We start from the raw sequence: 27,395 nt of genomic DNA, 5'->3' as shown, positions 1-27,395 counted from the left end.
AATCTTATATCAACTTTGTAAAGTGACCAAACCTGAAACAAATGTTGGTAATAGCCCTTTTTAAGTCCTATTTTTTAGCATTTTGGCTATCACCATTAGAGGTTTTTGAACCAAACTGACCATATCTGGAAGGGTGCAAAGCTATCAGCTAACACTAGCTTGGCTCGTTATCAAGATGCATCCATTTATATCTCGCAGACACAGATACCTAATAAATACAGCCAGACTTTTAACTCACCAAAACTGGAGCATGGGCCTCTTAACGCTTAGCACCAACACGGTTTAGAGGTCCAGCTCAGTGACGCCATTGACGCCAGCTACAAGCCTAGTCAGCACCCCACCCACCCCGTCATCTTTCAAATGACTGACATCAGTGAAACGTGCGAGCTGCCACACTCCCACTTCTTAATGCCTCTTCATTTTTGTTGTTGTCCTCCAGGTGTGTGTAGGTGGGAAGCGGCGTAAGGATGAGATCAGCGTCGACAGCCTTGACTTCAGCAAGAAGATCCTTCACACGACGTGGCACCCACATGAAAACATCATTGCTGTAGCAGCCACCAACAACCTATACATCTTTCAGGACAAGGTCAACTAAAGGGCAGCCTGCCCCCTGCTGACCCCTGACCCTGCACCTGTAAGGGGCTGCTGTCTTGAATTCCCCGACTCTGCTGATGACGACCAGGGTAAAAGTATCCAGTGACTAAAGTGGGGGAAGTGGACAGCACATGTTTTAGGAAGCAACAACTTGATTCCTTGAAATCAAGAATGAACTTCTTCAATTTGACTTATAATTTAATTTATTTAGCCATGCGGACACCCGAAGAATTGTTTCCCATGCGTTTATGCAACAAGAGGATTGCTACCATCACATTATGACGTAGCAGCACTCTGGACCCTAAGGACAGAGGCAGATGTGGGCACAATGAACAGAAAATAGAGCACACTGACAGAAACCAGGCCTACGTGATGGTGGCTCACTGTCATGTAGCAACAGTGCCCCCTGTCTTTCGGTCTTCTCATGCTGCAATGCATGTGATCAACCCTGCAGCCTCTACCTGAGGCAAAATTCCTGAACAGCGCAATGTGCTGCAGAAGAGGAAAAGACTGTTAATCTCTGACCCGCAGAAACTGAGTTCTCGCTGCCTGTGACACAACACAGACAGTCTTTCTAGTACCAATCTCGTGTCTCCTTGTGAGACTGCTGTAGTCTGTAATGTGAATGAAGCCCTTCCAGGCTGTGTCATTGGGTTTTATTTAACGCTTTTGTTTTTGTTAAGTCCTTCTCTCGGTCAATGAGTCTGTTTAGAAGCTGTGGTGCCTTCTTTTGGTATGTGGGGGTTCGATGTAGTGGAAGGGAGGGGAGGGGAGGGTCGGGTGGGGAGGAGGGGTAATGGCTACAAGGAGGGAGTGTGTGAATGTTTCAAATGAAATGTTAACTTAGGATTTTTTTTTGTTCTTTTTCTTTCTTTCTTTCTCTCTAAATAAACAAACACACACAAAAAAAGCTCCACACAGGTCCCAAGTAGAAAAAGTGCTTGAATCAATGTAGTCACAATTCTACATTAGAGCACTGGTTTCATGCTTGTGAGCTCAGGGGAGAATGCTGTGATATGTACAAAGTAATTGTTGCTCTCACCTTGCAAGTCAGTCTGATGTTGTCAGTTTGCAAGAGACACAAACAAAGTCACATTCATTTCTAAATTTCTTGCCACATTTTCTCTTTATTTGGATAGTACTAAAAATGATCTGTAGACTGTAGATTGGTCGACTCATCGTGTTGACATATTGAATTTAAAACTTGAGATTTTCTTGGCCTAACAATGCTAGCATAGCTTTTTTTTTTCTTTGCATGCGTTGGATCTGATTCTGATGAAGCTGACAGCCTGCGTATAGCTATATTTGTACATCTGCAGATCATCTGGGGCACTATTCAGTTTTTTTTATATAAATATTAGATTGCTGCAATGCCTTTCCATGTTTCTCATCAAGCTGAAAATGGGTAACATGGAACAGTAGCAGATTGTCTTTCAGCACTCGGCTCTTACCGGCCAACTCCCGTAAAGCAAAGCAGTCAAAGGTCTAAGTGAACTCTGTGAAATCAGGGAATAATTAAGTGTGATTCCTTTAAACAGTAATGTCTTCTAAACAACCTCCTTTGTGACACTCTAATTGAAAAAAAAAAAAAAGACTTTTATAGCTCAGAATGTATTGAAATGCAATGAAATACCATGCAGTCTTTATGCTTACTGGACTTTTTTTTGAATAAAAAAAAGAATAAAGATGTGCAAGTTCAAATCATGCACTGGTGGACTTTCTCTGTTAACACCTGCTGAATCAATTATCAAACTTTATGTAAGATGTTTTATGGGCTAAGACCGTTTCTGCTTGTGGTGTTAGGGCGCCCTCGTGTGGACAAAAATTAAGACAAATAAAGGCAGTCCAGCTGATGAAATGGGATTTTCCTCAACCTCCTAAGACCCGAACTCTTCCACAGCATGCATTTTTAATTTCTCTTTGATATTTGGGCTGATTGGGGCCTGATGAATGTAAAAACAAAGAATTAACAGATTTTTTTTTTTTTTACCTTATTTTTGTTTTTAAGAAAAATAAGAGCCACATATAAGGATATTTGTTTACAATTTTGATAGAACAGTAGCAGTATAATGTCCTCGTAAGTGGATATCAGGCCTTAGGAGAGCAAAATTTTGGTCTTTGGTATTTTGGTCTAAATAACCCAAAATGTGATGTCCATATATGTGGATGCCAGGTCCTAGGAGGTTAAGCAAAGTTACAGCTTGGTCCATAAGTACTTGTAATATTGTGCCTGTATATCACTATGTTGGATTTTAAATCAATCAAGATGCAATTTTCAGCTTTAATTCACTACACATGAATTTCTGGACCACACCTCATACTACATATTCCTACATTTTAGGCTGTTTGTTGTCATTTCATCAGTATTTGCTATGACCATCTTTATTTTTCACCACAGTCTGAACATCCTGAGGCAAGCTTTCTGTAATTTCTTTGAGTAGTATAGACATTCAAAGCTCTTCTTTGGATGTTGGCTACCTTTTGTCCTCAACTTGCCTATGAAGTTTTCCAGCTAATAGATCTTGTTGTTGCAAAACTATAATTTTATGCCTCTCAAACTTATCTTTGGTATGATTGTATGTCAAACTCTAACAAATTATGTGTTTTTGTGACAGGCTGATAGTAAGAAAATGCAACTAGAGCAACTAAAGGTGGCTGCAATGAAAGGTCTGGTAGGGAAACACAACATTTGGTGATAGACTTCAGGCACTCGTTGATTTAAAGGAATTTCACCCAAGTATTAAAACGTGTTAAAATTAAAATGATGTTAGTCTGTGAAGTTACATTTGAGTCGCTGAAAATGAGGGGCTGTATTTCTTAAACAATTAATGCCATGAGTGTTTAACTTCAAATTCACTGTGGTGGTTTACAAAGACAAAATTATAAAAACTGTTCATCTGAGCACATTTACAGGAGACTTCTTCTGATTGGTTCTGGTTGGTTTATTCATATTAATATCCATCCATCCATCTTCTTCCGCTTTATCCGGGGCCGGGTCACGGGTCAGCAGCCTAAGCAGAGAAGCCCAGACCACCCTCTCCCTAGCCACCTCCTCCAGCTTATCCGGGGGAACACCAAGGCATTCCCAGGCCAGCCGAGAGATATAATCTCTCCAGCGTGTCCTGGGTCTGCCCCGGGGCCTCCTCCCGGTGGGACATGCCCAGAACACCTCACCCAGGAGGCATCCTTGTCAGATGCCCGAACCACCTCAGCTGGCTCCTTTCGATGTGGAAGAGCAGCGGCTCTACTCTGAGTCCCTCCCAGATGGCTGAACTTCTCACCCTATCTCTAAGGGAGAGGCCAGCCACCCGTTGGAGGAAGCTCAATATTAATATCTATTGTTGTTTATATATGATGAAATTTTGAAAAAAAACAAAACAAAAGAAACATTTTAAATGAAGCTTGTGATTATGTCCCAACCACCTCATTGATAAATCACATACTCTGTCAGGATGTCTAGTGAATGCAGGTCACAGTTTATGGTAGTGCCTTGGGTAGACACTGTTACCTTTAACTCTTATTTAAGGAATCTGATTACTGTTAAGACCATAACTTTAATGAATCATTTGCACCAATCCAGTATATTCATCTGTGCTGAGATTTTCCTAATTGGCCCCATGTGGGTGTAGTCTACACACATTTTGCCAGCTGGGGACAGCAGCTGTCAATCAAACAGCATCTTTATAACTTGCTCGAGATGCTGCATCATCGCATCTCGGGATAAACCAGAGGACTGTCAGGTGCTCTGTACACTGCGAAGTCATTGCTTCTCTGGTGCTTAAATTTGAACAGGTGTAAACTCCAAGATATATTGTCACATTGTTTTTGGACATTTTTTCCGCCCAGGGCATTTTTCCCCTACATTTCCTGCCTGCCTTCAATTATTTTTTAAAATTCATTTATTATCTTCTTGTGACCAGATCAGCATCTTCTGGAAACAATGGATAAGCTTAGTGGGACCAATAGCACTGTGGTGAACAGCTCTGTAGACATGTGGTCATTTAGTGAACACGATTCCTTCCAGCACCTGGACACGACTGAGCTCAGGGTCCTGGTGCCAGCTATTCTGGGAGTCATTTGTATCCTGGGCGCGGCTTGCAATCTCACTGCGATGGTCATCCTGTTCTCTAATGCGCACAAAGGCAAACTGTCTCTCATCAACTCCCTCATTTTCAACCTGATGTTTGCAGATGGGCTGGTGCTGATGTTTACAGTGCCTTTCAGGGCTGCCTCATACTCCAAGACGAGCTGGAATCTAGGCTGGGTGGTGTGCAAGACAGCCGACTGGTTTCTCCAATCCTGCATGGTTGTGAAGAGCTTCACCGTGGCCATCATGGCCAAAGCCTGCTACCGCTACGTGTCAAATCCAAACAAGCAGGTGAGCATACACCTGGGCTCCATCCTGGTGGTGCTCTTCTTCATATGGCTGTCTGGCTGCACTGTCACCATCCCACACTGGCTGTTTGCTCGGCTGCAGAGAGAGATCCGTGGGCTGGTGTGCGTAATGACGGTTCCTCCTGAAGCCCAGGATTTCATGTCTGTGTATGTGAAAGCGTATCCTCTGGGGGTCTACTGTGCACCTCTGAGCATTGCCCTTATGTATTTCTGGAAGGCTTATGGCCAGTGCCAGCGCCGTTCCAGTAAGAGTCAGAATCTCCGTACACAGATCAGATCCAGGAAGCTCACTTTAATGCTTTTCAGCCTCACTGTGGCCATGGCTGTCCTCTGGATTCCTCACTGGGTTGTGTGGCTTTGGGAGCGCCAGATTGCAGAAAAGGAAACTGAAGGAGCTCAGCCCCTTATTTCCTCTCCTCCCCTTCTCCTTATCCTTTCTGCTCAGCTGCTCACCTTCTCTCTGTCTTTGGTAAACCCTCTCATTGTCCTTTCTCTCTCCGAGGAGTTCAGAGAGGGTTACAGGGGGCTTTGGAGACGCCTCACCCTGCGCAAGCAACTGCCACCTAAGCCTGGACCCCACAACCCCACCACTCTCCAGTCCCCTTGTCCTAGACCAGAGACCTCAGGTCAGCTGCGGGGGGAGAGAAGCCTTCAATCAGGCTGCAGCAAGGAAGCCACCAGGGAGGCTCAGCCTCAGCCGGAGCAAGTCGGAGCAGAAGGAGGAGGGAGGGAAGCGGACACCGTGAGTCTTAAAGATGGGAGCGTCTTGCCTGATGTGGAGCAGTTCTGGCACGAGAGGGAAGGTGGATCACTCACACAGGAAAACGACCCTGTGCCGTGGGAGAACCAAAGCATAGAGGAAAAAAAATAGCTACCACCTTTTCAGCCGATCATCACCCGACCGAAGCTGAGAGGACTGCAGAGTGCTGAACTGTAAATAACTGTAATTCTGTCAGGTGTGTTTATAGTATTATTCAAAGGTAAGAAGTGCAATCGGTGTGAATGTGGACTACATCTATATCTGTGTAAACGACCGAATTCACAACAATGTGTTAGCATTACTATATTTAGAGTAAGGTGATTTTTGGTGGCTGTACATAGAAACTTCTGGCAATAATGATTATGTAAATTACACAGTAGAACAGATCTGTATATCCTGTATGTCCTGGTGTTTCTGTGGAATATTTGCCAGCTTATATTATTTGGACTTCATGCTGCTCTTTGAACATATAAAAAATAATTTTTGCAGCTGTGCAATAACTGCATGTAAATACTCTCTGAATGTTATAAAGTAATGCTAAAGTAGACCAGCTTTTTTGCACAAAAATGAAAAGATCTGTGGGGATTGTTTTGTGATCTAATAAAGAGTATTAAAATTTAACTCAAGTGTGGTTGTTTTTGTGGTGTCAAAAATATTCTTGTTATTGGTTTAATCAGTGGCACTCACGCACATACAGTAGCATCCTAAAGGGATGCATCAAACATGTCTCAAGCTGATCGGGTCATTGAATGTATTTTCATAAGGGTATTCATTAGATTTGCTGAAGTTTTATAATTAGAGAGAAAGAGCTGTCGCCTGAACTCACATGCAGTTTTACTGGAATCTCACAAGGAATTCTCTCTTCACTGATTTAAACACACATAACAGGTATCACAGTAAAAGGGATAAACATCACGAGTGGAAACTCTGCTGATCTGTAATCAATTTGTCTGTCTGCTGCTGTGATTAACACTCAAGCCCATTCTGAATAATCTTCCTCCTCCTCCCTAATGAAAGACCTACATTCTTATTTTTTTACGTGTAGTTAAATCTCAGGGTTTTACATCCTAAAATGAGGGTAAAAGGTTGAAAAAAAAGAGAGAGCAGAGGAAAGTTTAGGTTCTAATCACCCTGTTTTCTCTTTCCCCTCCCTCATGACATTTTCCTCTCATTAATCATTTATATTGACCTTTTATTGCCAGAGGCAAAATACATCAATCAGAGCAACACTTAACTATACAACCCACCATCAGTCCCTGGGGTAGTGACCTGACCATAAACACTGAAGGCAACAAAAAGCTAGACCCTCATTAGTGGACTGAAGTTTTCACCTCTGCTGTTTCAGCGGTGAAATAATGCAATGTTATTGCAAAACAAAAACAAACAGTAACTGAACATTAATCGTGGCTGTTGTACTATCTTTAACAAAAGTACACGGATGTTATTTACAGCCATGGTTGTTGGCACCTCTGGCTGAAGCATTTAGTCTGGTAAATGAGCCAGTAAATCTGCAGTTGTGGGATTTTATCCAATTTCAACAGAAACCCCAGGAGCTGCTAATATCTGGCAGGCATCTCGCTTGCTCATTTGGCACAGTTACTGGCAGGTGAAGTGATTTCCAAAAAGCATGTGCACAACAATCAAACTCCAGGCTTGAACCCAAACCTTCAATTAAACTTCATAAGATTTTTTTTGTATTGTTCCAAGATTTGCATGCTACCATTAAATCATTTTATTTTCAGCCAAGAGGAGCCTGTGCACTTCCTCTACATGCTATAATGTAGACCGAATATGCAAAATATAGTATAGCTGTATATTTAATGGTGTCATGCACACGTTTTTTTAGTGCGTGCATTAGAGTTTGTTTTACTTATTGTGCCTGATCAGACTGCACCTGCCCCAAGTAACAACTCCCTCACACTTCTGTGTGATTGCTCAAGACCACAGAGCTTACATACATCACTTGTCATATTGGAAATCATGCCCCCAGTCGGGTGTTTACTTCATAATAATAAAATAATCAATAAAAAAATCTATGGAACAGATTAACTGATCTGTTTTTCTTCCATGAGAGAATGGAGACACTTACTGCATGCAATGAAGAGACTGGCTGTAAACGCGTGCTGATGTGAAGTGACTGCCATTGTCATAGCACAAATTAGCCTCTCGGCGATAATAACCCACATTTCTGTTACACAATGGATAACCACAAAGAAACGGTTTGCGTTCACTCTGATATCAGTGTGCTGATCTACGGTCTTACACCGCATAAACCAAGAGGCAGCTCAACATTATGCTGCAGTGGGGGAAACTGCGATTGCCTCCCAGTGTCTGCTCCTTTATTTCACAAACTGTAATATTTGATAAACTCAGGTGTTACTAATGACATTAATAAAGATTCTCATCTAGGTATAGAGCCTTCATTAATTTGATTAGTAGTACCTGTGTTTGCCTGTTAGTGTATGCCATTTTTGGCATTAAATAGTTCATCCTGAATTCAGCCTATTTACTTTTGAAAGAAAGTAAGCAATAAAAAAGCATCGGTGTGTCAGTGTTGAATAATAAATGTGAAATAGCTTGATAACAGAGTCAGGACAAAGAGGAATTTTCAGGCCGACTGGCGAAAAGTGAATTTTTGTGTGTGTTAAATGATCAACATGACAAGTGGCAAAACAACTTGGGTTTAATGAGGTCATTATACAAGGCAGGGGAGCATCCAGCAGGAGAGATCCTCTCTTTACTGGCCTCCTGGCTGTGTCCCTCTCCCACTGTGAGGGGAGGCGGGGGTGTCACCCCCGCGTTTCATCCCACAGCCAATCATCATCTCTAATAAATGAACCTCCACAGGAAGTGACATGGTAGCGAACACTAATTACGCTCAGCAGGGGAGGCTGGCTGCAATTAAGCCACATGCTAAAACCTTTGCCTACCAATGCCTGTGGAAGATCACCTGGCTCTTCAGTCCACAGAGAGTCAACTACTGTGTATGTGTCTATATGTGTGTGCATGCGATAGGCTGTCTTTGTGTTGGAGATAGATTGGTTTGGGGGGTCTGGCCCTGGTATTTAATGGTCTTTTAATTAGAATAAATCAAAGCGCTTTCATCTCAGTGAATGATGCAGAGATCTAAAGGGCAGGTAGACACCTTTCAGCATTTCTAGCCCTACTAAGAGGGGATGCCATTTACACTTATACAAACACTGGTGACAGGTGAGTGACAGGAAAGCAGAGGGAAATGTACAAAAAACAGTTCAACTCCAATTTAGCACAGTGGATTGTCTCAGCACAGAACTGGTAAGGGAGACGGGGGTAAAAAGAGCCTTTTTCTTTTTTAACTCGTGATATCCAAGATACGGGAAAATGAGTAAGTTGTACAATGAAAATGTGCTGCTGTACAATGTAAACTGGACTGTTGACTCAATTTGCCCCACAGCATTTGCCTCAAATGATCTCTAAATAACAAACATAAAAATATTTGAGACCTGGATACAGTTGCTTTGATGGAGCTGCCAAAAACAGTTAAAAAAAATAAGTTCATTATATTTCATGGCTGTCAGTGCACAGAACATGGATAAACGTAGCCACTGGCTCATCTTATTCCACTCTGCTCCTACTACCAAGTTGTTTTCAGGAAGAACAGGATGTGAAAAATCAAATATGGACGACTATTTTTAGTGTAATATGTTCAAAAAACATCCTTCTATGAGGAGAACACGCGACGACAGCATTGAGATTAGACTAAATGAGTTAACTGGTAGTCGGGTGGTCATCAGTTCCCCAAAGAAATACTAATGATGATCCCTTCACTGTAAGACTATAAGCCTTGGCTGTGAAGTTTCTATTTTGGTCATGTGAGAATGTGTCAGTGTTGATTCCAGCATGTTGTGCTGCCACCTGGTGGCCAAAGTATGAATGTAAACGCTAAAATTAAGAGTTTATTTTTCTTCTGCAAATGCAGTCTGAACCACTTTAAGAGAATTGTGAACAGGGTGAATAAAGGTGTTTCCAGTTTACTGTAAGAATGCACAGGAAAATAATTTACAATCCCTCAGAGTTGCTATTTATTGAAGTTTTCTATGATGCAGTCATGTTCAAATCTATGGTTTAAAAGTACCTCTAGAGCTGTTTTTGTACATAGCACTTACAATGAAGGGGAAAAGTCAGATTATATGTTCATTACTGACACTTTTCACACACTTTTTGGTTTTATAAAAAAAAGCCATTTTTTTTAATCTAACATAGCAAGTATCTGAACTCAAGAACTGCTGCTGGCAGCTGTATTGGTGAAAGCTAGGAAGAAAAAGCTGAAAAAACAACAACCTGTTAAAATGTTCAATATCTTTTTATTTACCCATGTGTTCATTTGAATTTCAGTTTCAGACACAGTGTTACACAAGCCCTGTGTTTGCATAGGTCTGATAATGAGGTAAAACATGGGAGTTGGCATTCTGCATTTCCCTTTTACAGATTACAATTCCCCAAGCAGTCACAATATGACACAATATTTAGAAGCACCTAACAGTAATGCCAAATTATTACTGCTCCAAAGCCTGCGGTTACACGACCACCTTTTAAACCCTTCAGGGCATGAGAACTCAAAAAGACAATTAAAAAAAATTAAATTAAAGAAATTAAAAACTAAAGAAATGGAAAAAAGTCCCTCACAGCTCCTGCTACATATCAGACATGCACTTTTCACCATAAGAATAAACTTACAGGCATGCAGGTCTTTCTCTGGTTACTATCAGTCCAGTTAAAACCCATTATTATTCACAGATAAGAACTTCATTACTGGCATCTTTTCTTAATATAAGACATCCCTTTATGGCTAATTCGCTTTGAGAGGCATCACGTTTGGTACAATGGTTTCTCTGTAAACATTCATTTCTCATTGATTTTGTGAATAAATACTTCTTCATTTATAATTCTACCAACATAAGTAAAAGAAACTAAACGCGGTTCAATTCAGAGCTCTAGCTTCAAAGTTGATAAAGCAGACACATGTAATACACAAAGCACTCATTGTTAAGCCTAAATCTTAGGCTTAAAACATCTCTACTTTATAACTTGCTGTAATTATATAATTTTCCACATATTGCACACCAGTGTACAGCGTCAAGTATTCCTCGCTTATCACCTTTTTTACGACCTGGCACCGCACTGAAAATATATTGTGAGGCAGTCTGTCACTGGATGTAAGCAGTGGTCCCCAATGCCTCCCTGAGCTTGTAGATTAGGCTCTAGAGAGAAGAAGTGCAAGAAAATTTTAATAAAATATAGGACGGTATTAAGATCTGTTTATTCCTACAGAGAGACATTTGAGAACACAAGACCACTTACCTGTTTGGCATTTTCTGTCCAGCAGATGGAGCCAAACCAGGTTTTCCTCGTTGCAAGGCATTGGTGGTAACCTGTGGGCCTTTCACAGGGTCCTGCAAGACAAACGAGACGTTCAGCATTTATTTCACTGTTGCAAAAGTACACACTTTACTTATTAATGCAGAAGAGAAGGATTTACCCCTGATTGTTTTTTGATAGGGCAAGGCGGTGGAGGTCTGTTTGGGGGGTTTGGTCTATTTTTGGGTACTGCTGAAAGCTGTGACGAGTTTTTGGCATCCAGGGAGCGTAAAGGTGGAGGTCTTGTAGGCAGTGCAGAAGCCTGGTTGGGTTTCTGTCCTGGAGGGACAGGGGGAGTGCGGCCCTGAGGAGAGATCACTCTCTGGGGCTGTGGTGTCTGCTTTCGCTGCTCTCCTGCACACATTGGTACAGGGGGAGGCTTCCCTGCAGGATATACAATACCATTCCTGGGTAGAGGTGGGGCAGACGGGCTCGGATGCGGGGAAGGCTTCCCATGTGGAAAAGCACAAAGATGACAAGTATTTTCAACATTTTTTATGGTATTACATGACAGACATTACTTAGGTGGTCAAAGAGTGGGCTTATTTACCGAATTCTTTAGCAAGAATGTTGGGTTGGCATGACCGTTGGCACGACTTTCCGGATTAAGAGGCTTGACGTCAGGTGGCTCGGAAGTGTGGATTTCATTCATTCTGGATGTTCGCACAACACAAAGGAAAAACGTTATCTGCAAAGTACGTTTTTAGTGTTTAGCAACTTCAGAACTACATACTTTGGCACTGGTGGTGGAGCAGAAGGCTTCAGCAAGGGGAGCTTATGTCTGCCGAAGCGCCAAAAAGCAAAAACAGCCAAACCCACCAAGAGAAGCAGAAAGGAAGTAAGGAGGGCTGTACCAACGCTTCCTGTTGGAATATAAAATAGACAAGAGTCAGAAAATAAACAAACACCAAAAAAATTGTTTTAACTTTAATTAACTGCACATAAATGATTGGTGCATGGGTCTCACTGCGGTTGATGACAGGCCCGCTGTCCACACTGCCCCCTGATCCTTTCTGGTCGCAGAGAGGAGGAGCCCAGCCTGGATCACAGTGGCAGTTACGGTTGTTGTTGCACAGCTGGTAAGAGAATAAGTCACATTTTTTATGACTGAAGGAGAATCAGGGACAGGAAGTCAATGTTTTGTAACAAAATGTAGTAAAAAGGCTCTGCCGAAAAAAATTGTATAGTTTATGGAACATTTTACAGAGGTGACCATATTGCTGCATAATACAGCCGTGGTTTCCCATAAGTAAGATGCCTGAATGCCAAACCCTTACTTGTTTATGATATGTTTTTTTTATATTGTTGTGTTGCTACTTTTAATTAAGCAAAGGATCTGGACCGTTCCTGCAGCGCTGCTTAGGGCTGCCAGCTTTCAGCAATTGTAGGCTAGCTGCCAAATCTTTCTCAGAAGTCCAGAGAAATCCATCAAACCAGCATCTCTTCTGCGACACACTGAAACTTACTCCGTGTCCGTGGCACTTGGCGTTGCATTCCGCCGCTCTGAGAAAAGATGCATTGCGGCATAATCCGTTAAAGCAAATCTGTTCAAACAAAAGAAGCGTGAGGAGGAACATTAGAGAAGCGCTTCGAGACAGGTTGCTTATCCCCTTTCAGGTGAAAACTGAAATCACAGATGATCCATTTTCTCTGTCTGATCGAAACAGTTTTGTCTGCTTTGTTTGTGACTTAAGATCGGGTGAAAAAAAAGTAGTACTGGTACATGCTCTTTACTACTACTGCAAACTCTGTTTAGTACATTTTCATAACTCTCACCAAGTCTTCGCCGCACTTGGTGCCCGTCATGACCAGACCTGGATCCAAAGTGTCACCCTGTGCCTCCTTTTCCTCCTTGTCAAGCTTGTACACATGTGTCCCCTTGCACATGATTCTTTTGTAGCCCTCAGTAACCGTGGTTTCTATGACAACCGCATTTTGCTCAATAGGCTTGGAGGCTGAAGCCAAACACTGGATTTTCCCACATTTAGCATTCCTGTCATGTAAACAGAACCCCCCACCCAAAACAACAAAGTTAGACTTCAGTTGAGGGAGAAGTAAATGAAAGTGTGATTAGTTTGTTGCTGAACGTTTTGGTTTTCACCTGTCACTACAGCTCCTGTAATTCCCAGACTCATCTTTGCCACAATTCCCATACATATTGCCAGCTTCATTTACCCTCTTAAAGCACAGGTCAGGGGCCGGACGACCATCTGTGGTTTAACAAAAAACAACAACAAAAAAATGCACAGAAACATATTTAAAAGTGTGAGCTCACGCAAACACAATAACACACATGCAGGCATACAGTCAGGTTGTGTTATTTGACCGTCTGATGAAGACCAGATGGCATCCCTTACTGTTCAATGTGGCTCCTGTGGTACTACAAAGGCTCTGTCACCACATGAACATGGACACTGTCCAATAACAATCCCTAGTCCTGTGACCCATCAAGGACTCATCTTTAAATACACTGAGCCTGACTGGATATTTATCTCTTTAACATTCATTTCTTTAATTAAAAAAAGTCCAGAAACTTGGTATGACTCAAACCCCTCAAAGCCCTACGGATGAAAAGAAAAGAGATATTATTTGTGCAGTCACTTCCTTAAAAAGTAGTGAGCTATTGTTCCTGTGGTTTTGGTATTTAAAATAATACCAAAACCATTTTAAAGTTCAAAGCATGAGTGCATGCACCTTCAAACCATGTACAGTTTGTAAAATTTGACTGTTTCAGTTTTATTTTTGTTAAGTTATTGTTCACTAAAAATACTGATTTAAAGTTAGTCTATAAGATATATGTATATAAACTTTAATAATCCTTTAATAATAAAGACCATTTTTAGAAGCAAAACCACCTTTAGCAGAAATAAGTTGAAGTAGTTATTTTCAGTATGAGTTCATCAGTTTCAACATTTTGTGGAGGAGTTTTGGACGACTCTTTGTTACAATGTTGCTTCCGTTCACTGAGGTTTGTTTGAATTTGTTTATGCAAAATTCTCTTAAGTTCCCACCACATTTCATTCGGACTGAGTTCTGGACTTTGCCTGGACTATTCCAACACCTTGATTACTTTCTTGATTGTAGGATTATGTTAAAACACACCTGCATGTTCCAGACCAGCAAACTGCCAAAACCTCTGCTTTTATGAGGTGCTGAGACTTGTTGATGATCAATTAACCAAGTGCGTTTAAGTGAGGATAAACAGCAGTTAGCTATAGATGGAGAGTCCGCTTTACCCACCTTTTCCCCAAAGTGAGCGACACTGTTGCTCAAGGGTCAGACACATGCCGGTGTAACAATAGGCCTTCCCGCCTGCACATGATGTGCCATCTACTAAATAAAAATCTGCAGGACAAGACTCTGTTTTGCCATCACAGAACTCAGGAAGATCACATGACCCCGAGAGAGCACGGCACAGCACACCCGGGCTCTTCAGCTTCACAGTGAAAGACAAAAGAGTAATGACATAAATAAAGTTAGAAGAGTAGAACATTTATTCTGTACTAGTGAGAATAAGGGTTGGTGATTTCCCATTTAAATAGTATGTACACTAATAAATGTACCTTGCAGTTCTGACAGCAGACTCCGTGGGCACACTCAGCTCCAGCTTTCAGGGTACAGTTGTTGGCATTACAGCATGGACTTGTGCACTCCTGGGCAAAACGTGTTGTAGAGTTATGAAGCCTGGCAAAACCATCAAAAGAAAAACCCGCAGTGCATACACAGAAACACCCACTGACCTCTTCTTCTCCACAGTCGCATTCTTCTCCGTCTTCCAGGTAACCGTTACCACAGCGATGCCCTCCATACATTGTCCTGGTGTTGGGCAGGTTAAAGAGACACTTTCCTCCTCCAGAGCTCAGGTAGCTCTTCAGCTCCTTTATGTTGCAATCATTAAACACTCGAGGAAAAGGATCCCTGAGCATGAGGTAAGGAAGAAATCAGGTTCAATTTTTTCTTTCATATTCTATCATTTATCCCCTTTCTCCTGGTTTAATGAATGCAATTTTTTGTATTGTGGCAAGCTGAATTTCATACCCAGTAGCAGCAGCCATGATACAGCCTCCGTCTTCTGCTTTCGCCTGGCAACAACCTGGAATGTCGTGGCTCATACCAAAGTTGTGTCCCATCTCGTGCGCCATCGTGGCAGCAACGCCGACTGATAAATCTGAGTGGTCCTGTTCGACACAGCACGAGAATTTTAAGATCAGCAGAAATCAACGTGTGATTCTTTGACTTGATGCATGCTGATGTAGCGTAGCATCATCAAATTTAAATCTAAACACACTCGTCCCTCACCATGTTTACTCCGCCGGACTGGTATTCGGAGCACATGGCTTTGAGAGGTGCCAGCCCGATGGTCGTGCCCCGGAATGACTTCCCCCTGGAGACAAAAGAGAGCACTTGAAATTAGTTCCAAGTCAAGAGCATCCCGCTGGACTGCAACCGGTGTTTATTACTGTCTTGCGCAATGATTATGAAATGTACTAGAGTGAATGAGAAACACTGACGTGACCAACTGAGCATTGTCGTTGGGGAGACTGCGTAGCTGTTTCTGTCTCCAAGACAGGAACGCTGCCAGGGTGCTGTGCGGGTTATCGGAGACGCTGATCATGTCCTGGCTGGTCCACACCTCCAGACCAATTAGTGCCACACGGATATTTAAAGCTTTGTAGTACTATCGGTGTCGGCATAAGGAATAAAAATAGGCATGTTAAACTCCAGTATCTGGGGTTTTTTTCCTTTTTTTTTCTGGTTTCAAATCAGATGTTACCTTGTCAACTAGGTTGGCTGCTTCCACTAATTTCTGTTTCGTCTTGTCAAGATCAGAGTTGTGCTTCTCAAACTGCAACGACCATAAACCACAATGAACACACAGAAATAGAAACTCAACGTCTACACATCTGTTAAAATATCTTTCCCATAAAGGGTACATCTCACACTTGAAATAAAACAGGAAGTGAACCTTTTTTTTTTTTTGCAAGCGTTCTCCACAATTGGGTTTACCTGCAACTGCATGAAGTGGGAAGCTATACATAATGCAAACTTTACAGGTCATAAATAATAATGATGGCACACACCTAATCCCACATACGAAAAGCCACACTCCCCGCTACCACATCTTAATGGTTCACTGCAAACCCCCCCCAGTGTGGTTGCAAAAGTCACCCAATCTGAGTACACTGTTTTCTCACCTCAGTCTTGTCTGCAACTATGAGCAGCTCTACGTACTTCATATTCTGACTCACTTCCCTTTTTTCCTGACGAGAAAGACAACATAATCATGTTTTAATAAATCTCAAAGAATGTCATCGATGAGGTTACTGCTACTGAGCTCACCCTCAAACCCTGTGGTGACATCATTCCCTTGATAAAGTCATTAAGCCCCTCCTCATGCTCCACTTTGCCATGGTGATGCTGGCAGTGACCCCCGGGGAGACGAACACTCTCGGCTCGGAACACAGCGTGCCGATCAGCATCCGTAGAAACAGGAAGAGGCTCTATCAGGTAGCTGATGCTCGTGTTCAGGGAAATTAGTCCCCTAGGAGGGAAAAACAGTCATATTCAGAAAATCAGCGATGTCTTAATATTTGTGCGACAGAAGGTCACGCTTCTCTCTTTCTCCGTTGTTGTGTAAATAAAGATCAGCTGACATAAACAATCCTCTTCAAAAAGCCACTGATCATAACAGACACCTATACTCAAACACACACGAGTGCATGCAGAGCAGCGGGCCGTGCAGCTGCAGAAAACATCTGGAGAAGTCAGACGCCCACACGTCAACATCCCTTTATGCTGTATTTGCATTCCCTTGCAGAATCTACATTAGCAGGAAGATGTTATTCGCTCATCCTCCAGATGCAGAACATTAACCCAGAAAGAAATCACACACGCACGACTAAGATGTTTGTCAGCCCTCACTAGTTCCCCCTCTGCTGCCTGCCTCTCCTCTCTCTCTCTCTCTGAGTGTCTCCAGCAGGAAGCAGCAGCTGCTCTGGAGGTGCATCAGGAGAACACACAAGATCTCCAGTACCGAGCTGTACTCAATGAACCAGCACTGAAGCCAGTGACCTAATAAACTTGGAGACTACATCGGACAGTACACAGGGCTGTTTCCTGTAACATTATTTATTGAGGCACAGCTTGATCACAAGCTGAAGGAAGTCAAATTCATACATCTTTTACTCCCACTGCCCAGCTGTCGAATTCTCAGCACGTCTCTCAGCACGTATATAAAACAGAAATACGTACATGTTTTAGACAGGAAGTTTGAGAAACTTGTTTCTAGCAGGTTTTTTTTAAAAGCAAGCAACTTATTGCTACTATAGATAAGCAAATGAATGAGCTGAGCAACCAGCTGATCAATATAATCTCTGCACAATCTAGTCGGTATCAAACAATTTCCTGTTTGTATAAGCACAGCTCTTTCCCCTGCCATCACGTCTTTTAGCTCTTACCTCTGCTTTTTCAGAAAATGTTGACTTTACAGAAACATCCTCTTTTTTGTCCTTTCAGCTCTTTTCCTTGCCGGATAAATTTAAAGATTTTATCTATGGATGGAACATGTAGCTTTAAATGGTGTTTTTTCAAACAAACTTGAGAAACTTTTCTCTTACTCTGAGCCATCTACATCCATCCATACTTGAGTTGGACTTAAATATATGTTACTGTAAAGTTTTATTACTTTTTATATTCTAAATCTGTTCGGATGCATGGTTTCCCCTGTCTTAAATCAACTTAATTTGACTTATATGGCGCCAAATCAGAACAATAAACACCTCAAAAATGCTGCCTTAATACAGAGCAAATTCCAACAATCAGATGACACTGTACGAGCAAGCACTTGGTGACAGTGGGAAGGAAAAACTCCCTTTTAACAGGAAGAAACCTCTGCTCCAACCAGAATCAGAGAGGGGAAAACAGAGATTAATTATAAATAATGATACCTAATGATTAAATGCACACGGAGTAAAAAGAGGTGACTGAAGAAGAAACAGTGCATCATGGGAAGCCGAACAGCGCAGGCCTGTTGGAGCATAACTAAGCAAGGGTTTAAAGTCACATGTTCCAGCCCTAACTATATGCTTTGTAAAAATGAAAATGAAACTTTTAAGCCTAATCTTAAATATAGAGAGACTGTCTGTCTCCTGAATCCAAACTGGGAGCCAGTTCCACAGACAAGGGGCCTAAAAGCTGAAGGCTCTGGATCCCATTCTACTTTTTTTACCCTAAGAACCTCAAGTAAGCCTGCAGTCTGAGAGCAAAGTGCTCTAATTGGGTGATACGATACTATGAGTTCCTAAAGATAGGATGGGACTGATAATTCAAGACCAATGTAATTTAATGAAAGGCTTGCTCATTGGAGGGATTTAATGAATAATAAGAAATATTTTTTATTACCTGAGCCCTGAACAAGTGCTGACAGCAACGCTGGAGCCTTCCATGCCCTGAACCTCGCCATGGTAGAAACAGTGTCCCTGAAAAACAACATTTTCATTCATCACACACTGACCTTTTAATGTAAACAGAAGTAGTAGTATTTATGCCAAAACCTGTCACTAACTGTTTATTACCCTCCTCCCACTTGACTTGATCAACTACACTGATGTTTATCAGCTAAGACTCCCCTCCGCAGCCTAAGAGCATGAAACTATCTCGCAGACTCACAGTGCTGGGTCGAGAAGAGGACTTGCGCGCTCCATTGGGTGTGTACCATATTTCCTGATATCCAGGGGCCAACAGCTGCCTGGGTAAAAAAAAACAAATTCAGGGACAACAAAATATTCTGTATTTTGTGACAGTAATACAGTCTATGGAAACAACAATATTGTGAAAAGACGGTGAAATACAAAACTGCAGGAAGCTGAGAGGTTAGCAGAGGACAGACTCTCTGCAACAGCCCACAGCTCGTAAAACATTCACTCTAACACAGGCGCTCCCCAAAAAACAAAGTGCTTTAAAGATTTAAACAAAGAGCCTATTGGTGACAAGAGAGCGCACAGGAGAATGTGGGAAACTGTAATCAAAGCCATATGTACCATCCCCCAGTGATCCTTTTTACTTCTTGGCGAGTACTAGTCTATTGCTGAAGCAAGAGATGATAACTTCCCTATGCTGACAGCTTCAGTTGTTGGCATGTCCTGACTGCATTTGTTTGACAGATGGATTATTTACAAGTGCTCTTGAGCTTCTTTGCTATTTTTCAGGCTGTGAAGCAGAAACATGCATATGCATGACACCGAAAGCTTTCTTTGGATAAAGTATCATAATCCTCTTATTTTCTATTTATCTGTATCAGCACAATTAAGTCCAATGTTTATTGCAAACCATTCTTCCTGTTTTCAGTCAACTTTAAACTTTAAGTCATCTTCATCTTCTCCTCAGGCCAACTCAGCAACTGGCTGTAACTGCAGAGAAACTCAAGCACATCTACTGATGTTGTTTCCTGAAGCATTAAACTGCAGGAGTTTGACTCAAACAGACCAAAGATCTTAAAGATTTCCTTATTATCATTGCTTCTTCATTTATTTTTTAATCTGGTGGCTTTTAAGGGAAATAGAAAAATAAAAATGTAATCTTCTTGTAAATATGCCTCAGCCAAATTTGATTTCTTAAGTTAAATGAGAAGATCCTTATCACTGCCATATATTTCAATGAGGAACAAATGATTAAACTGCTGGAAATTATGTTCTGCCCAAAGGCAGGAAAAGACCATCTACCTCCCAGTCCAAAACCTTGGATCGGTATTGTACCTAAGGGATGTTTCTGAGTCACTTGATTTAGCCCTACCTATACCTATAAGCTTTATCGAGGATAAGAATGGCTTCTAATCTGACTATCTGACCAGGAAGGCAAATTAGCACAGATCCACCAGTGTTAAACTCATTGAAAGGATGATGCAAATTTTCTTTTTCATCCCTGTTCGATGCCAAGAAGGAAACAAGCCTCTTAAGACAATGACAGCCTGCTGATGAGAATTTGAAATAAAACAAGCAAAGACACAAAATGACTACTTTTAACAGATTAGGACTCACAGGAAGAAGGGGCTGGCTAACCACCTAGACCAATAGGAACTCTAAAGGGGGACCTCAAAACGATCGGTGGGACGTATGATGTCAGCATGAACAGGGTCATGTTGTGATTTGAGCTAAATGTCATTTATATCTGTAATTCCACAAGTTTTCCAGCTTCCCTAACTTCCTGAAGACATTTCCCATCATCCTCTGTGTTAACTGTAGGCCAATTTTGTGGCAATTAATGACATTAGATGACTGAACTTTAGCCTGCTGCTGTTCCACAGTCATTTCTTCCTTAATGGAACCACACAAGTACTCCACTTCTGTTCTCCCTTATCCTTAACTTGACAGTCAGCTGCAGTTTCTGAGCTGAATCTTGCTATTCCTTGGGGACTCATTTTAATGAAAGTTTTAATGAAAAGTCTAATCCCAGCAATGTATTTGTAAGTTACTTTGGTATCGTTGATGGTAGTCTATGCTTAAGAAATAGAAAAGACTTAAAACATGGCAAAATAACAACTAAAAATCTCACAATATGCTGCACGGTAGACAGATTTAGGACCCAATATTCGTGATGTTACATCTGATGTTGAAGCCCCGAGGCCTGTGTCGAGCAAAGGGGGCGTGTCCAAATGAAGCCTGTGTCGAGGCCCGTATCGTTCTGCAGCACGTGACCATTATGGGTCCACAAATTTGGGGGCATTTTACATAATATCTCCCAATAACAACATACATCTTCTCAAATCGATCTCAGAGCAGACGGTACAGAGGCTTCTGTGATATTACCTCTGCCTTTTGGTGAAGCAATTGGAAAGATTCAACACATTCATGGTGATTTATCACACCATGACTAACTACTGTGCAGGACTCCAGAGACAGTGGCTGAACTCAAAATAAGGAAATTCATCACTGGAATGCGCAAAAAAATTTCAAAACAAAGCTGGGCTCCAGCCAAAAGGAAGTGAAATACACATGAGGTAATTAGAGAACCATTATACAGCTGAGGAAAATGAAACACGGGTGAACAGAATCTAAGTAACAAGACAAGGGGACCCAAAACTGAACACAATACACACAAGACTGGGACTGGCAAAATAAGACAGGAAGTAACAAAACATGAATACGCCTACACTGACGGAAACTTAGCTGGACACATGAGCACAGGGGAGGCTGATAAAAATAACAGGTGACAAAACCAAAATGCCCAAAATACTAATCGATAATACACTAGACTAGAACTTAATCATAACCACAAACATAGAACTCCAGAAATCTATAATTACAAGAACACTGAAAAACTCTTAACTGGGGACAAAAAACAATGAACTCAAAAGACAGAGTCAATGACTGAGCAATCGTGACATAAAAGTTGACTCTACAGCACTTCTAACTGTAAGATCTAAGGTGTGCATTAATGATGAGCGAGTTACAACCACAGAAACCAGAGAATAACAACCTGCGGGTGTGTCTGAGTTTCATTTCTAATCACCAACGTCTCCAGAAGTTGGAGCTCAGTGAGAGAAAGAAATGAAAATACTATACAGGGTTCAAGTAAATGGACAACCTGCAGGGTGGTGAAACATATTAGAATAACTGAAATAGAAAGATAAATATCACTTAGTTAGTCATTTGAAATTGAAATTAAATGAAATACTGCAGATAATTAAAAACTTTTACACCCTTTATTAAATCAGTAATAATTTGGCCAGATATGCAATTTAATGGCACCACAAAGCCCTGAGTCAACTGCCGTGAAACTCTCCAGCAACACTTTTGGAATACCCCAAAGCTTTATGTATTCTGCTGAATACTGTGACAGCTTTCAAGTAGAGACTGGAATAAAAAAAAAAAAGCTTTGTCCAATGGCGGTCAGCAGCAGCGACTGGATGTCATCCAGCGCTTGGACAGATGCTGTGATTGAGGAGCCTGGCGATGCCTGAATCACGGCGGTCTGGCAGTGAAGCTGAGACAAAGGCCTGGTTCAGCCTCAAGAGGAGAAAGAAGGGATGGGGGAAGAGTAATGCTAATGTACTTGAGAGATAAAGAAGGGGGGAGCGAGAGGGAATTTGGGGTAATGCTTTAAGGGTCAGTGGGTCACATTCTCTCATAGTATCAGATGACATCACCACATAGAGCTGGAAGACGGGGAGGAGGGGGAAGGCTGATGCAAAGTCAAATTACCTCTCAGCAACAGATGATGAAGAGGCTTTTATTGCAGATGGAGGCTAACGTTCTGTGTGTGCGGAGCCTTGGTTGAACACACACACACAGGCTAACACAGAGGCCTAGATTAATGCATCTAAGCAAACAGGACGGCTGTGAAACTAAACATAGGCACAAGGGAAACAAGGACAAGCAAATCCATGAACCCACTCTCTGTTCAACAGACCTGCAATCCATCAGATCTGCGCTTTCAAGTCATGTTTGTGTTCTTTTTGGGGGTGCACAAATGTGTCTGCGAGTGTCGTCTGTCTGCGTGTGGCCGCAGACGCCCAAGCCTGACCGCAGGGAACATGTGGGAATGTATATTTGGATTAAAGCCCTGGGGGGATATCAGACGAGGTGAGAGAAGGGGGGAGAGAAGGAGAAAGAACGGGGTGCACATTTTTTAAGTTGGCCAGTGGAAAGACATATAAGGTGTGGGCATGATGGCAAGGGACAAGAGGGGAAAGGAAGGAGAGGAGAAACAGTATAGTGTGATCTTCCCATGAGAGTGCTTAATTCAGATTAATGCACTTAAGGGTGTGCAGGAAGGACACTAAAGAGGAGAACAGAGAAAGTCAGGCGGAGGAGGAAGCAAGAGTGTCGGCACATTTTGAACCAGAACTGACCAGAGAATCTGCTTTCCTCTTCTCATGACTTTCAACACCTCAAGCTCATCGTTCAGTTTCTTACTGTTTCCTGCCTCGCTCACTCTGTTTTTACATCCTTTTCCTGCTACCTGAGTCAGCACTCACTATGGCCCCTGCCTTGCTCTTAACTGAATTAACCCTCTGCTGGTGCACTACAGTCTTTCATTAAGATAAAAGCTCAGGCAGCCGCTTATACACAACCACACCAGTGAAGTATAAATGCTAAAGAGCCACACAGATACACACACATTCAAAAACATGACCAGGGAGGACAGAAATGGATTGAGTGTTGACTCGAGCCATGGGGAGGGGGCTGATGCCCACATAAACTCACAGTTATGCTTTCCCCTAAGATTTGAAGTGATTTAAGGAGGACAGCTGGAGCTCTCACATCGTTTTTTTATTTTTTTTTTATTGAATTGAATTCTTGTCCGGTTTTAGGTGCAATGAGGACATAAGGGAGTAACCAGGACACAGGGTGGACACTGGTAGCATTTTCTCTGGCTTGTCTCCAAAATCAGACATTAATCTCCCTTGGCATAAACTGCTTTCTGCCTTAGCCCTGACTCAAGTCTCACATTAGACCAGCAAAGGATAAACAGAAACAGGGTAGGCTAATCCAGAATAGCATTCTCTGTGGGGCAACAGAGTTGGTGGGCAACACTGCTGAGCCTCAGCTAAACAATGAATCTACAAAAGAAGCTGCAAGCTTTCTTTGAACCTGCAGCACCGCTCATGCAGCGCACTGTACAGGAAATATGAGCTGAGGTGAATTGAAGCCTCGTTTTTTGTTTGTTGTTTTAACGAATGTTAAACTGTCTTCTGACTTCAATACCTACATCCACATAAGCAAAAACAGCAGACAATGGTTGCCTGGATGCATGGATGGAATATTTGCATCATTTGTTCAGCTCAATATAGCTCTCAGACACAGTACATTAAAGAATCAAAACATTCGGTTTTATACTAAAGTGTGTGCATCACAGGATACACTGCTTCAGTAACTAAATCCAGCTTTTCAGAAAAAAGTAAATATCTTTACAGAAATCTCCGTAACTCTGACTGCGGCAGAAAAAAACTGTTATGAGTTAATCCATTCTCACAGCTTCTCTGTTGCACAAAAAATGAGAAGTTTCACAAAAGAACACAAGTTTCACAATATTTTTTCCTGTCCTGAGTACCGAGCGGGGATTGTAGTTCCTCTTTCTTAGGAAAAAATTGTAACATATTTTATTTGCACCATTCAACACCTTGTTGAAGGGTTTTGTGGCGTATCTTCTTCAGTTACTCTCTTATCATACATGCGCAGGCGAAATACCTCACTCAGGAGGAAATGTAAGTGAGTGACCACCTGCTGGGTTTGGAGAACAGGGGGCAAGATCCCCTCAGGGGGCAGTCAGTCAGACACGGTGGAGTCGGGGCTTGTTAGTATTTGTGTGCCTACGAGTCAATGAATGACAGAGACGGTATGCAATCGAGGGTAAAAACGGACTTCATTCCTAATATTCCTAAAAGCTTCCCAGTCCACTTGTGCGCTGGCTCGAATCCAAAAGTGATAAACCGCAGCTCCGTTGTTACCACTGATATCTCAATGTTGCAACCCCCCCCCCCCCAAACTAGTACACAGTCTATTAAACAGATGAGACACCAAGCTCCCTTCCTATCACCAATCCATTGTTATTGGACAGGAACCGCTCCATCAGATTAGAGGGCGTTAGATGCAGAGGCACAGTCCTCACTTCCTGATTGCCTCATCATGCCCTGGTTGAACGGATCGGGTGTCATCCCTCCAGTGTCCAAAAACCATCAGCCTGCTTTCCTCTGCTCATCCCCCTTCTCAGCACCCCCTCAAGGGGCGCTGACCTTATAAATGCGTCTATGTGACAGTTAACATCTGGCCAAATAAACAGAGGTATGGAAAGGGCATGTTGTGGAAGTCAAAGGAACAATGTCGATGAGTGATTTCATCGGCTCCTCTAAACTACTGCTTTACTGATTTTGCATGGAAAGATAAGGCTGGTGTTGAAAACTCAAGTTACTCACTCATTTTTCTCTAATAGTAGTCTGAGCTCCTGGCCCTCAGTTGTGATGAGAACCTGTGCCTCTGCTGGATGCTGGAAGCAAAACATTAAATGCATACTAATCAGTGAGAAGAAGTGACAGTGCCAAGGAAGTATTTCCCCTTTTCCTGATTTCTTAGTTGTTGGATTTTTGGTTTTGTTTTTTGCATATTTGTCACACTTGTATGTTTCAAATCATGAATTAATTGTGATTCAACACATGTTCTGGAAAGCTGAGTTCAATTTTATTAGCCACACTCTATAAGCCCCAATTACTGCTAGTACCTGTCTGAAAGAATGAAGTAGGCTAAAAGATCTCAAAAAGCAACAAACTGTAATCTAAAGAAACAGAGTCACTGACATTTATCAGTCTGGAAAGGGTTGCAAAGCCATTTCTAAGGCTTTAGGACTCCAGTGAATCATGGTGAGAGACATTGTATGGGTGAAATGGAGAAAACTTTGAAGTGGTGAACTTTCCCAGGAGTGACCAGCCTCCCGAATTTACCCCAAAAGCGCATACTTGACTCATCCAGGAGATCACAAAAGACCCCACAACAACATCTAAAGAACTGCAAGCCTCATTTTCCACAGTTAAGGTCAGCGATTATGATTTAACAATAAGAACTGGGTAAAACGGCACAATGGGGGAGTTCCAAACTGAAAACCACTGCCGACCACAAAGAACACAAAGGCTCGTCTCACTTTTGCCAAAGAATATTATAATGATCACCAAGACTTGTGGGAAAACATTCTGTGGACTGATGAGACAAAAGCAGAACTTTTTGGGAGGTTTGAGTCCAGTTACATCTGGTATGAAACTAACGCAGTAATTCATATTTCATAAAAAGAACATCACAGCAACCAGTCAAGCGTGGTGGTGGTAGTAGTGTGATGGTCTGGGGCTGCTTTGCTGCTTCGGGACGACTGCCCTCATTGATGGAACCATGAATTCTTTTCGCTACCAGAAAATCCTGAAGGAGGACGATCAGCCATCAGTTCGTGCCTTGAAGCTCAAACACACTCGAGTTATGCAGAAGGACACTCTACAAAACACTAGCAAGTCCACCTCTGAATGCCTAAAACAACTAAATGGTGGTTTTGGCGTGGGCTAGTTAAAGTCTGGACTTAAATTAGATGGATATGCTTTGACATGACCCTCCAATCTGGCTGAAATAAAACAATTCTGCAAAGTTGAGTGGGCAAAATTCCTCCACAGTGATGTTATTGCAAACGCTTGATTGCAGTTCTTGCAATCTGATGGTGCCACAACTAGTTATTAGTTTTAGGACCAGGTGGGCTTTGACAGCTTTATCTCTCAATAAGCGATCGTTTAAAATCATTTAAAACCTGCTTTTTTATTTACTCTGGTTATCTTTGCCTGATCCCTTTGTTGGATCTGAAACATTTAAGAGTGAGAAATATGCAAAAAATATAAGAACTCAAGAAGGGGGCAAGCACTTTTTCACAGCAGTGGTTTACACAAAGGTTTTATATTAAAGCTGGATGTGTGTCAGTGCGTCTAAAGCATTTTGTTAGTCAGAAGGACAAAGAGCGAGACAAATTCACCTCTTTGTTGTCAGACCTCTTGTGTCTGAGAGGATGCAGCCATATGGGATAAGTAATCTCATAACTCTCCACGTTCTCAAGGATGCTTTCCAGCGAAGCCTGTTTGGTGTCTCCTGATTAGAAACACATGGAACGGAGGGAAAGGTTGAAAATACCACAGAATAAGAGTTAGCGTCTTTTCTTTGCTGCTAGTTAAGAAACAACACTGGAGATCCACGTTGTCGTCTACATAACCGACACACACCTGATGCAACCATTTAAACAGGAATGCATCCCTGCGCAAAACAACAGTCGTCTATTCAAAGCAGGCATCCAGATTCTAGTCGTGCCGGGGAACACTTGGACTCACCATTGTAAACAGCGGCTTCAGACACAGCAGCAGTGACGGTACAGTAGAGGACAACTATGAGGCACACACACACACAGCACCGCGCGGCATAGGGAGGTGGTGATGGTGGTGGTGGAGGACGCGCTCCTGGACGCATTCTAAAAACAAACGGCTCCGGGTGAAGTCGCTCAGCAGAGGCATAAATGTGCGGTGATCCGGCCCGGTTGCTTCACATCACAGAGGCAAACCGTGAGATGCTGGCACACCATTTTGCCTAACCACTCCCCTTCGACAGACAGAGAGGACGATGAGCCGAGACGAGGCAGACTAGCAGTCAGGAACAAACGAGCGAGAAGGAAATCACGATCACAGCGCTTTTTTAAGTGAAAATCTATAAACGGGATTATTTAAAAAATATATCAATTT

General features: G+C 42.2%; 3 protein-coding genes across 4 annotated transcripts in view; 2 read left to right on the top strand and 1 right to left on the bottom strand.

Moving 5' to 3' along the window:
* The window catches only part of ppp2r2ba (protein phosphatase 2, regulatory subunit B, beta a), a 43,126-nt gene extending 40,801 nt beyond the window's left edge, over positions 1 to 2,325 (top strand). For both annotated transcript variants that reach the window (XM_004541099.4, XM_004541100.4), the window contains exon 10: positions 440 to 2,325. In XM_004541099.4, the coding sequence (XP_004541156.1) occupies positions 440 to 595 (156 nt within the window). In that variant the 3' untranslated portion in view covers positions 596 to 2,325. The remainder of the gene's footprint in view (positions 1 to 439) is intronic.
* A 1,954-nt stretch (positions 2,326 to 4,279) lies between these two features.
* On the top strand, positions 4,280 to 6,370 carry gpr151 (G protein-coupled receptor 151). The gene has a single exon (XM_004541103.2). The coding sequence runs from the start codon at positions 4,535 to 4,537 to the stop codon at positions 5,858 to 5,860; it is 1,326 nt and encodes a 441-aa protein (XP_004541160.2). The 5' UTR covers positions 4,280 to 4,534; the 3' UTR covers positions 5,861 to 6,370.
* A 3,702-nt stretch (positions 6,371 to 10,072) lies between these two features.
* adam19b (ADAM metallopeptidase domain 19b) lies at positions 10,073 to 27,289 on the bottom strand. The gene is made up of 23 exons (XM_004541104.4): positions 26,991 to 27,289; positions 26,642 to 26,754; positions 25,059 to 25,129; positions 18,815 to 18,893; positions 18,548 to 18,624; positions 16,487 to 16,688; positions 16,342 to 16,407; positions 15,921 to 15,992; positions 15,658 to 15,824; positions 15,446 to 15,530; positions 15,185 to 15,324; positions 14,887 to 15,064; positions 14,710 to 14,799; positions 14,387 to 14,582; positions 13,248 to 13,356; positions 12,923 to 13,139; positions 12,613 to 12,690; positions 12,114 to 12,222; positions 11,880 to 12,009; positions 11,697 to 11,799; positions 11,268 to 11,594; positions 11,090 to 11,181; positions 10,073 to 10,989 (listed from the first exon to the last, which is right to left on the bottom strand). The coding sequence occupies exons 1-23, from the start codon at positions 27,124 to 27,126 to the stop codon at positions 10,983 to 10,985; spliced, it is 2,844 nt and encodes a 947-aa protein (XP_004541161.2). The 5' UTR covers positions 27,127 to 27,289; the 3' UTR covers positions 10,073 to 10,982.
* Between the last annotated feature and the right edge of the window lie 106 nt (positions 27,290 to 27,395).

The sequence above is a fragment of the Maylandia zebra genome, linkage group LG2 (genome assembly GCF_041146795.1).
Source record: "Maylandia zebra isolate NMK-2024a linkage group LG2, Mzebra_GT3a, whole genome shotgun sequence".
In the NCBI taxonomy this organism is placed as follows: Eukaryota; Metazoa; Chordata; class Actinopteri; order Cichliformes; family Cichlidae; genus Maylandia; species Maylandia zebra.
This window is presented reverse-complemented; position numbering and strand designations above follow the sequence as displayed.

Coding starts and splice junctions, on each gene's coding strand:
- gpr151 (XM_004541103.2), top strand. CDS start 4,535: ATGGATAAGCTTAGTGGGACCAATAGCACTGTGGTGAACAGCTCTGTA.
- adam19b (XM_004541104.4), bottom strand. CDS start 27,126: ATGCGTCCAGGAGCGCGTCCTCCACCACCACCATCACCACCTCCCTAT. Junction 14,583..14,709: donor TCTGCTGTCAGAACTGCAAG/GTACATTTATTA, acceptor TTCACTGTGAAG/CTGAAGAGCCCGGGTGTGCT. Junction 11,182..11,267: donor CTATCAAAAAACAATCAGGG/GTAAATCCTTCT, acceptor TTTGTCTTGCAG/GACCCTGTGAAAGGCCCACA.